This window comes from Rhagoletis pomonella, unplaced genomic scaffold, assembly GCF_013731165.1.
Source record: "Rhagoletis pomonella isolate Grant_MI unplaced genomic scaffold, Rhpom_1.0 Rhpom_scaffold_01182, whole genome shotgun sequence".
NCBI lineage: Eukaryota > Metazoa > Arthropoda > Insecta > Diptera > Tephritidae > Rhagoletis > Rhagoletis pomonella.
Window position 1 is genome coordinate 5,373 of NW_023459736.1, and position 11,641 is coordinate 17,013.

Here is an 11,641-nt window from a genome sequence, read left to right on the forward strand (position 1 = left end):
TCAGTTTAAATTGCTGCATTGCCACATCTGTGTGGCCAGTTAGCAACGATTTTCTCACCACTTTCGCTACTTTACGACATTCATAAAAAACGTCGGCTTGAGCGATATACCATTTTTTTCTTTTTCGGCGTATCGCCTACTTTTTGCAAAAACCAATGGGTAGCGAGCTTTTTTGGTTTTAATCTCATATTACTCTACGATCCTGCGTCATGAAAAAATTAAAAAAAAAAAAATAATAATAATAATCTAATAATAAACTTATAAAAATTTATAAAGAAAACTGAGTTAATGAACGACGATCAAAATAAAAGCAGAAAGGGGTGCTGTTAATAAGGAAAAAAGAATTTAAAAAAATATAAAATGTTGTACCCCTTAGAGCTTAATAGATGTAAGGTTTCTTGCTCAAATATATGTAGGTAAAATTATAAAACACTACTACTTAACAGAATTGGTAGTATGTATAAAAAAAACTAAACAGCCGTGAGGAATTGGAGAAAGCCACCACAAAAAAACAACTCAAAGAGTATAAAATTTGCACAAAAGCTACACTCAAGCAAAGCAACGCTCTAATAGCTGAGCGGCGTACAAGAAGTAGATAATTTTCGAACTTACTTGTGAACGTTTATTGGTGTTATAGTTGCGCGAATTTTGAAATATCAAACGTACATCCTTTGCAAAATCCAGCGGGTCTTCATAATTGCCACCAAGTAAATCCTCCTTAACTGTACGCAAATCCATTGGTGATGAAATAATTTCAAGATAGTCGGGGAATTCCAGTGTATCGACTGGTTCACGAAAGGGCAAAGAATCGTTGCGTTGCCACATTAAGTCCAATAGTTGGCGACATTCGGTACGCCAGTCACCATCTGAACGAATGCGACTTGATCTGTTTGATTGAGATTGACAAGGAATTCGATATCAGTAGGTATGTATATGTACAGCGAATTAAACAAGTGAGCGCGTGTTAATTTTTTTTCCTCAATATTCACACGTTTTTCAAGTTAAATTTTCTTCAAAATTCCAAACTTTTTAATCTGGATCTTTAGCACATTTTTGTGTATGCAGTTATAGCCCACAGAATTTTAGTCTAATGACCTAGAAGATAATTTAGGTAGGACTTCTTAAGTGAAGCCATTCTAAGAGGCGTACCTAAAAAGGGCTGAAAGAAGTGCTTCCTTGCATGCCTTCTAGAAGGGCTTATACATTTAATTTATATGGTTTTGGTTGAAGATTAGACAATCAGAGAGTTCGTGTTGCTGTATGTCGTAAACTTTAAAAGTTTAAATAAATGGTTAGAGGACTTGAAACCACCACCAACTATTTTTCAACACTAAAAATTCATAGATCTTTATGTTTACGCCAGTATACAACACCTTGTGAACTCCCTAAATATTTTTATAGAAAAAATGCAAAAAAATGCACTTTAGTTAAAAAAATCAACTCATGTTCTCTTGTCGAGTCACTGTATGTGAAATGTGCGTCAGAGTTTTAAACCTTTTTTTTTTTTCTGCTATCGACTTTTTATACAAACCTTCGAGTCGCTGACATCTTTTGGCGCGCCGCAGCCGATGTAGATGGCCCGGTGCTCGTCGAGGGCACCACATCCGATTCATTATCGTTCTCTGTTTCCGATGAATGATAAACATCAACCAATTGATGATAAACAGCCGCAACATCAATATCATTGTGCTCCCTATATAACCAAAAACAAGACAAAGAAGTAAGGAGGTAAATAAAATAGCTTGAATTTTTGTTACGCGCTTCCTTTTCGGTTTGACACCCACCTAATTACGCGCAAACAGAGATCTGTTATAATTCGCGCATGTTTTACAATATTCGTATGAGAACGATTGTACTTCTCTGCGTTGGTTGCCAAGTAACGTACATCGAATTGTGCTGAGGTTATGCGTCGATAAAAATGATTTTCAAAACGTGACTTTATTGTTGTCAAATCGATTGGGTACTCAATTAGATAGGCGTAGTCGGGATAAACATTCAAATCAACTGGAGCCAAAAAGTGTTCGGCAATGGAGAGACGCATGACCTGCAAAAAAAAAAAATAGATATTTCCACATAAATTTGCACTTTCGTTTAAAAGTCTTACAGTCGCATCACTTATAACGTGAAGGAATTTCACACACAAAAACATGTGTGTGAACTTCTTGAAACCCTTTCCTCACCTGTTCTAAACCGTTTATAATGCGTCTACAGGAACCGTCACGATCTCCCCGATGCCACTCTTCTGATTTTGGTTGATACAAAGTAGCTCGTATCTCCTCTTGCAATACAGGTACTGCTCCACCCACTTCGTCGGGTAGACGATTTTCGTCAATCGGTTCCATATCCCAAGGGCTCATATATTCATACTCGCCATTGTCCCAGCGCACACGGAAACACATGAAATACGAATCAGGAAAGTCAGCAGAAAGTGCATAACGTGATTCAATTTGTCCCATCCACCAGCCATCACCAATCATGCAGCGAAAACGATCGCCAACACTCCAGTTACGCTGTACTGCCAAGTCGAAAGTTTGACGCAAGACCAGAAAGTCAAGCACATCTGGCATATCATGGTACTTAATTTTAAAAGACGTGCCAGTCATATTGCCGTCATCGTCAATCATTGCTAACTTGAGGCAGCATAGACGCGGCGGACGTATTTCATACTTAATGCCGATCACGCGAACAAATTCACGATCGCGTAATGTTCGAAAGTTCCATGGCTCCGAGCTGTGTGTTAATTTGTATACCTTTTTAACGCGCACAGCTTCCAAATATCGATGGTGTCCTTGACGAAAATATACTACCTCGTCACCCATTTGTGGATAGTAAGGTGCCTTACGCGGTATAACCTCCGACAGCCATTCGGCAGGCCGATATACCTCTGGTATCTCACCATTGGGCGCTGGTGGCGGTATAACGATGCGTTTATTTCGCTTGGTTGCTTTGGCTGCTGCACCCGCAGATGTGGTGGCTTGTTCTGTAGTCTCGTCACTGCTATCATCGCTAAATGTGCGACGTCTTGAAAGCGGTTTGCGTTTGGAGCGTTTCGGTGGCTCCAAGTTCGGGCCGGGCGTATCAGCCACCCAATCCGAATAATCAGAACTTTCGGTATCCGAATCATCTGACGACTCCTCCAAGTTTTCTTCAACATTGGAGTAGCTGGTATCGCCCGACGATGAGTTACTCTCTTCATCCTCCTCGTCTTCTTCGGGAGGCGGTGGCGCATCTAGCTCTTCCTGATCGCGTACAGCACGCGTGCGATATGCTGGCTGTGATTGACTGCCTTGGCCCTGACGACGACGTGCTCGTACCGCACCAGCGCCGTTGTTGGCACGCGTATTACGTTGACGACCATTGCTCGATTGTGCGCTTGCCACATTTCCTGTGGTAATCATAATAGGACGCCGCCGCATCTCACGTTTATACTCCTGCATCTCATACTGACCAGCCGCATACACAGCTTGTTTGATATTTTGTAATTGTTGGTACTTCATGGGACGTACATAAATACGGCGAAAGTATTTAATCTGCGGTGGTTGTGCTGGCTGTTCGGTAATTGGCACCAACTGCTGTTCATCAGTTGTTCGCGAACGGTTAGTACCCTGACGGCTTGCAATATTTTGTTCAAATTGTCGGCCAGGTATATCATCAAAGCTGTAACGGGAAGATGCCGCTCCTCCGGGTGCTGAGCGGCTGCTTGAAGGACGATTATTAGAATCGGGAGCCTGGTCCTGTCCTTGACGGCTAGCAAGTGCCTCTATAAGACGATCCAGTTGCGAATGATTACCTGCTGCATTGTTTCCAACAGGAATTGCTGGTGATGCTGGTGCCGCACCTTGACGATTTGCCAACACGGCAATCAACCGATCTATATGGGAAAAGTTTCCACCTGCGCCATTTATGTTGGGTACAATAACCGTACCATCATCACCGACTGTTAAAATTTGTCTCAGTTGTTCGCGTGTACAACTTTCACGACCTGGGACAAAACGTTGATATTGTACGGGATAAGGATTGCCTTCTGAATTTACGAGAAACGGTGGCGGCATCAGATGTGGCATAACTTGTGTTTGTTCGTCAACAACATATTGGGATGCATCGCGCATCAGGGGCCGATAGTCCGTGTGGAAAAATAGTTCATTGGGAAGCTGTATTTAAAAATAGGAAAGTATAGTTAAATATAAAAGCAAAACATACAGATTTAAATGTTTACCATTTTGTATTTATCCGGACCGATGCCAAGTCCATATATAAGTAAATGACCATGTGAATCTGTAGCGGCAACCATTGTGCCATCTGGCGACCATTTGGCATCGAAAACACCACCATGGCCTTGCCCGTCGATATCGTTTACAAACTCTGCCACTGAAACACCGTTTTCAATATCCCACAGAAATACTTGTCCATCGTGGCCAGCGGAGAGCAGCACATGTTCATCCTTCGGATTCGATTCGAGTACATAGAGTTCATCCTTATGACCACGCAATACGCGATGCAGTTTACCAGTTTTTGAATGCCAAATCTTAATCTAAAAAGTTTTATAAAAGGGTTTAAGTTGTTATTTTTAAATAACTCACTAAAAGGATACTTACTGTAAAATCATTGACGGCCGTAATAACATATTTGTCCGAGCAATCCCAAGCGACCATAGTAACTTTCAATTTTTTACCCTCTTCTAGCAGCGGACAACTGCAATTTTATTATATAAGTCAAAAGATTTGGTAATTAAAATTAAATCAAGAAATTTTAAGTTTATTTTAAAGTGAAAATTGAAAAAAATCTTTCTTCTCTCACGAGTATACACTTTATAACTCACCCTGGTAGACGTTCTGTCATACACAACTTAATGTTTTTCCATTGTTGTGATTCGAAATTCCAAATATGTGCCGTCCCATCTTTACTGCCCGATATGAAACGTAAGCCTCTATGCGACCATTGCACTGAGTCTACTGCATCTGTATATGCCTCAGCTTCGAGTATACGTTTGGGTCCATCTTCTGACATAATGTAAACACGTACATGATGGTCAGCTGAACCAGCGGCAAGAAACATGCCCCCCCGGCGAAAAAGTCGTACACATCATTTGAGCCTGGCCCGGGCGCAACTTTTCGTGATATTGTATTGGCTTGGGTGCGAACGTGATTTTTTGGCCACGTGGCGTCGAATACGACCAAAATGCAATTGATCCATCAGTGCTGGTAGTCACCAAGTACTTAAGATCACTGCGTGGTGAGGGACAGAAATTCACTGATGTTATCATGCCGGTATGACCGGAAAGCACAGCTATGGGCGAGGTGGTCTGCATGTCCCAAACACGCAGAATACGATCTAAAGAGCCAGCAGCTAACATCGTGTTGTCAAGATTGATTGCAATATCCGTAATTTCTGCTGACGCGCCACGAAGAGTAGCCAACAATCTGCCATCCAATGCTGACCATATTTTTATGAGTAGATCATCCGCTCCCTAACATAATATTGATACACATTTTTTTATTTGTCTATATGGAAAACTTTGATACCCTACCGTTATAATATAACGTCCAGTACGATCAAATAGCACACAATAAACAGACGATAAATGGCCCACTGTCCGTTTCAGTAGCTTGGTTTTGCTATAAAGACTAATGGGTACCAATAATTTCCGACGAACTGGGCCACCATATTCGCGCCCAATTAAAACTTTTTCTGCAGTAAAAAAAAAGAGATAAGGATTAGTCATTGAAATGCGTTTAATTTTGCAGCTAACTTACGGAAATTGTGAATTGGTTTTGTTACTGAAGAATCTGGAAGTGATACGCCATTTAAACGTGTACAATAGTCGAGCAAGGAACGCGACCGATAAATACTTTCTTCGGTGCGCAGCAAACTCTGACGACCGGTGCCAAGTAAAGAGACTATGCCCAATACTGCCGGTGGCAGCTCTTTGTCTAGTATTGGTCCTATGCGACAACATATTTCTAATAGATGATTGGATCCAATATGTGCATATTTTTGTTCCTAAAATAGCATAACACGGCATTTAAAGTTTTAGTCACAAAGTGTACATTTGTGGGAGAAAATTTGATTAAAAAATTGCATACGGAAATCCAAGTAAAACAAACAGCTGTCATATGCTTAAAAATACACGCGAAAATGGCATAAGGGAGTGAACAAAAAAAGACATGAAACAAAAAATTCACCACGGCAAGTAAACGTTTGTTGTCCCCTTTTGCTCAAAGCCAGTGTGGAGAAAAAGTGCGCAATGCTCTCTTTTCCTCTTACTACAGTTTCGCAAGGTGAATAAGAAAGACAACAACATAGCACAAATGCATAAGCTGCAGTCAAAATGTCTGCCAACATCGTACGCCAATAACGAATGCTGATTATGCGATACACATATGTACATATGTATGTACGACATTGTATTTTTTCCGATAGCAAATTATTATTAACTAATTTTATTCAAATTACAAACAATATTTTTTAAATTTTATGAGAATAAACAAATTTTTCCGTCATTAGAAATGTGTGTTTAGTAAAAAAAAAAACATGCATTTTTTCTGGTAATTAACGCTTTTAATTTTTTAATTGCTGTTAATTGTGCAAAATAATAGTCTTAAAAAACGAATTTAATAAATTTAAATTGCACTAATTAAGGAAAAAGGCTGGTTGCATTTTAGTTAATCAATAACTTGCATCAACCCTCGCTGCCGTGGAAAGCAACATGGCGGCGCCTCGTGCGGCGAGTTAGAACAAAGGTATTCTTATAAAAATTTATAATAAATTACTTGATTACAGTGTTAAGCAAACACTATGCAACAAATTTTAAATGTGATTAGTAATATTAAGCAGAGGAAGTCAATTTCTGGAAAACAAGTGTGGTTTTCATGCACTACACAGTGGCACAGTGGGACGAGACGGTAGTCAAAACTTAACTCTTTTTTTGTTTTAAAATAATGTTTGAAAATGTAATAAAAAAAAAACATTTTAAAAACATTCACAAAAGAACAACAATTAACGTATTTCTTCGAGAAATTAATTTAATTTTATTTATTTTTTTAATTCATCCGAGGCCCACTGTGCCCCTTTGAAATGCTTAGTTTTTATGTAAATTCAAGAAAATACACTCACCAATTCCGCGAAGGTTTGCTCATGTTCATAGCCCAGCCAATCAGTGCGCCGTGGCAAAACCTAAAACAAAGAAGTTAAATAAAAATAATTTTTTAGTTAGCTATCTTTATTTATAAACTTTGAAACATAGAATGCAAACCCGTAGTTTCTCAAAAAATTCAATTTAAAACAGGTCTAATCTCTTCTTTCCCTAACTTCCTTTTTCGGATTTTTTTTGTATGTCGCTTTTCATTGCACCCCAAACAAGGTGGCAAATAAGAAATGCCAAAGAATAGGTCAAAACAAAATGCGTAAACAATAATATTCGTCGCTATTTACAATGGTACAATTATTTCCTACTCCCGCGCGAGCTCATGATCATTTTCTTTGTAAGCTTCAAGTAAAACTCGAAGTTATGAAACTACCACCCTAATGCTGAGTTCCTAGGAAGTCGTTTTCCACCACATATCTCTTCCTGTGGAAGTTCTCCCCCGAAACATTGTACATGGCTCGATATCCACAACAATCAAGACGGTTGAAGGAACCCACTAGGTCAAAGTAGCGCAAATCGCCGGTGCGGCAATATACACTTCTTCGACAGCATTTTACAATTTCTGACTTTAGTATAGTTTTAGACATTGGAAAAGATGGACGCATCTCACGGAATAAACAACAACGACACTTCCAGCTGCAACATGTGCGTAGTGAGAAAACATTGAAATACGTAAGTTCGTTGACAAACTACTATTTGATTATGCTGATTGATCTGATGAACTTTTTGCACCCAATTTATTATTAGGAATATATTTATACATACCCTTTTTTGTTCCAATTCACGCACAAGTACCTGCAGAATATTATAAATTATGTTTAAGCTTATGTTTATAAATTTTTGGCAATATTTTGAGTAGAATTTGTTTACAACTGCAGCAGGAACACTCACCTCAGCCGTCTCCCGCAGCGGACCCGAAGCCAGAAACTTCGATATGAGAAAATATAACTCTGCAATTATAAAATAAGTGAATTTTAGTTTGAACTGCTTTACATTATTTTTAAAGATATTATAAATTTGAAACAATATAATTAATTTCACTTTTCCATAACGGATGACCGTCGCTTCCTTGTTCCACTGTTCTTCAACACCGTCGGTCATTTTGTGATCTGCCATTTTTCCACTTAATTTTCACACAACTTACCAGGCGTTAAAATTCTCTCCGCCACCAATTGATTATTACTTTCCATTTTCCAACATTTACTCAATTAAATTCGACATTGATTCACTTTTATAAGGCTACTTATTTTTTAGTTAAATTGAAAATATTTCCTCAATCAATTGCTTTCGAGCGAATGAAAATTTTCTTCTTCTGCTGCTACAATCTTCGTCGCCTCATATTCTTGTCGTCTATTTATTCACGGTGATTCGTGCCTCGTTCGTTTCCCTGGTCGAGTGGTGAGTTTGTTGGAATGCTTGTCAGCGATTTTTCAATAAGTGGGAAAGAGATGGATACTGAATGAAAGTTCTAAAAAAAAGATGCTCATGAAATTATTTTTTCTAAAATTAAAATATAGCTATTTTGCAACGAATAAATTTACAAATCTGTGTAACTTTAAGCTGTTAATTAATTTCCTAAATGTTCCAAAAATACCGACAAATGACTACGTTCACGTTTCAATGGAGAAAAGTTTGTGTTATTAGAATTATTTATCAAATTGCATCTTAACATATTTCTTAAATAATAAGAAAATATGTATATAAAAACACGTATTATTATTGGAAAAAATATAAAAATTTATTTCTTAATACTCGAAGTAACATATCTGATTAAAAAATAGTATATAAACTCACCACTCTAGAAAATTATAAACGGGACGATGACATTTCTTCGTCATCCATCATCAGTACCTCAGCTGGTGTCACAAGATTTATCAGTAACTTTTCTTGTTGGGACTTGGTGGAATATGAATTTTATTTAAATTGCAATTTTTACACACAATAGTTATACCGGAACTATGTCTTGGGTATCAGACTACCAATACAAGTGGTATGAGACACTGGCCATGAATATAGTGCGTGCCGGTGGCAATATTCCACGACATGTCGCTTTTGTTATGGATGGCAATCGGCGCTATGCAAAATCGCAATGTCTGCCCAAGATCGACGGACATTCGCATGGTTTTGAAAAGTTGGCTAATTGCCTGCGTTGGTGCTTGGATATGGGTATAAAGGAGGTGACAACATTTGCTTTCAGCATAGAAAATTACAAACGATCCGAGGAGGAGGTGAATGGTTTGTTGGATTTGGCACGTGAAAAATTCCAGAAAATATTATTGGAGGAGCAAAACTTGAATGAACATGGAGTATGTATCCGAGTAATTGGCAATATAGGATTACTACCGAAAGATTTGCAAATATTAATTTCCAAAGCAATGGTTCTAACAGAACGCAATGATAAACTTTTCCTAAACATTGCTTTCTCATATACTTCACGCGATGAAATAACTCAGGCGGTGGAAACAATTCTCAAACATGGCGGAGATTTGAAACCGGAAGACATTAGTGAACGTCTGATTGAAGAATGTTTATATACGAGAAACTCCTCACCTCCAGACTTGCTTTTCCGAACATCGGGCGAAACACGTATTAGTGACTTTCTGATGTGGCAGGTACGTTGATTAAACTTTTAAATACATACGTAACTAAATTTTGATTATTCCTAATAGATTTCCACGGCAGTTTTGTACTTTACAAACATTCTATGGCCACAGATAACTCTTTGGAACTTCCTGTGCGGCATATTCGCATATCAACGCGCAAGCTTACGCTTAGAGCCTTTTACGCGGCATAAACGGCTACAACATGCTGTACAGGCCAAGGATTGTAATTACTACTCTGAACGGGTATTGAGCTACTTGCAAAAACTAGATAGTTTTAGAAAAAATGTTTTGTATAGTTTATCAACAAGTAACTAAACCACATCGAGAGTCTATGTATTTAGCTAAGGTCAAAGTACAACTAAAATATAAAATCTTACATTGAAATACGTGTCCTTAACTTTCTATAACAGATTGGACAGGCTTTATTAACAGGCCTATTTTGCACGTTACCGTTGATTTTGAACCGGAAAATTTCGTTACCAAAAGGTTTTTCCACTTCTTGTCGCCGTGATTCTAGGAACGTTAGTAACGCAGTTAAAATATTCAGCTATGAGGATTTCGGGAAATTCTTGTATTGCACTTTTCACGGTACAGCTTGTGAAATGGTAACACAATTTACCGGTTACAAAAGTGGCGGGAACTTTATTTGCAGTTTCAAAATGTTTGTTACCAACGCAGAATTACAGGCCTATTCTGCACATTCAGTTCTTGTCACCGCGAATCTAGTTACGTTGGTAATGCATTTAAAAAATTCAGCTATGAAAAATTGTTGAAATTTGGCATTGCATATTTCACGGGGCAGTACATTGTTACCAGCTTATGAGATGGTAAAAAAAATGTACCGGTTACAAGAGTACACATAATTCGAAAAAGGTTTAAAATTTGGGTGGAACTTTATTTACCGGTAACAAAACTTTTATTACCAGCGCAGAATAGACCTATAAGCCTATCACAGGTCTATTCTGCACGTTACCTATGGTTTTGTAAACGGAAAATTGTATTACCAAAAAATGCTACCATTTCCGCGATTGTTAAGTACCTTAAAATGGGATAAAATATTTGAATAAATTCAGTTTAGAGTCAAAACTACTAAACCAATTTAACGACAAAAATATTGAACTGCATATTTATGTAATTTGTTTGGGAACTCATGATTGGCTGAAGCTTGAAAAATCTTCGTTTCATGTACATATTTACGTTTTTGTTTCCTTTTTTGAGGGAGTGCAGGATTAAAGTTCTACGAAGGGGAATAAACAAAACAGCATACCTGTCATAAGAAAGAGATAAATAACGTTTGGTAAGCATTAAGTATCGTTTTCTCCTTTTCTCGTGTAATTAAATGCATTGAATAGATGCAATTGTGTCGTTTCCGTTTTTAATTGCCCTGAACGAGCGAATACACAGTAGAGCAAAGCACAAAGTACAAACGAAAAATTGGCGATTGTCGACTGTAGCGAGTAAGGCCCTGTCTCCACAGGAAAACACTGATGTCGTGAAAACTATGTCACAAAATATATTTCCAATGGAGACCGCCTATTTCTCATGTGCTGCAATATATGTCAGCGCTTATTGCTTGACATCTATTGCAGGCAATTCGATAGTTTGACAGCCATATTTTCATTTGAAAGAAAGCGTGCTGGTGGTAACATCGATGAAATTTTTATATTAAATCAAAATAAAAGTCTGTTCCTTATTGGATTATTTATGATTACGTTTTAGGAAATTATTCAGCAAGTTTTTTAAAGATTTAAATGTTTTTAAACATCGAAATTGAGAGAATGTTGTCTGGTGGCGTCATGCGGCAAATGCTTATTTCAAGACATCAAAGTGCCCACACACAAAAACTTGCAATCACATTGCTCGTCAAAATGACAGTTGGTAGGCCATCGCTGTT

The 11,641-nt window shown here is 38.0% G+C and overlaps 1 protein-coding gene and 1 pseudogene across 4 annotated transcripts; one reads left to right on the plus strand and one right to left on the minus strand.

The window, feature by feature from the left end:
* Positions 1-464: 464 nt before the first annotated feature.
* LOC118752037 lies at positions 465-8,479 on the minus strand (annotated as a pseudogene).
* Positions 7,660-10,131, plus strand: LOC118752040 (dehydrodolichyl diphosphate synthase complex subunit DHDDS-like). 4 transcript variants are annotated; one of them, XM_036486889.1, is made up of 4 exons: positions 7,660-7,816; positions 8,947-9,021; positions 9,090-9,756; positions 9,814-10,131. In XM_036486889.1, exons 3-4 carry the CDS (start codon positions 9,103-9,105, stop codon positions 10,060-10,062), a joined length of 903 nt encoding a protein of 300 aa, XP_036342782.1. In that variant the 5' UTR covers positions 7,660-7,816; positions 8,947-9,021; positions 9,090-9,102; the 3' UTR covers positions 10,063-10,131. The 4 variants fall into 4 exon arrangements, with proteins under 4 accessions (XP_036342782.1, XP_036342783.1, XP_036342781.1 ...); XM_036486888.1 differs by lacking the exon at positions 7,660-7,816 and adding an exon at positions 8,454-8,542; XM_036486890.1 differs by lacking the exon at positions 8,947-9,021.
* The last annotated feature ends 1,510 nt before the right edge of the window (positions 10,132-11,641 follow it).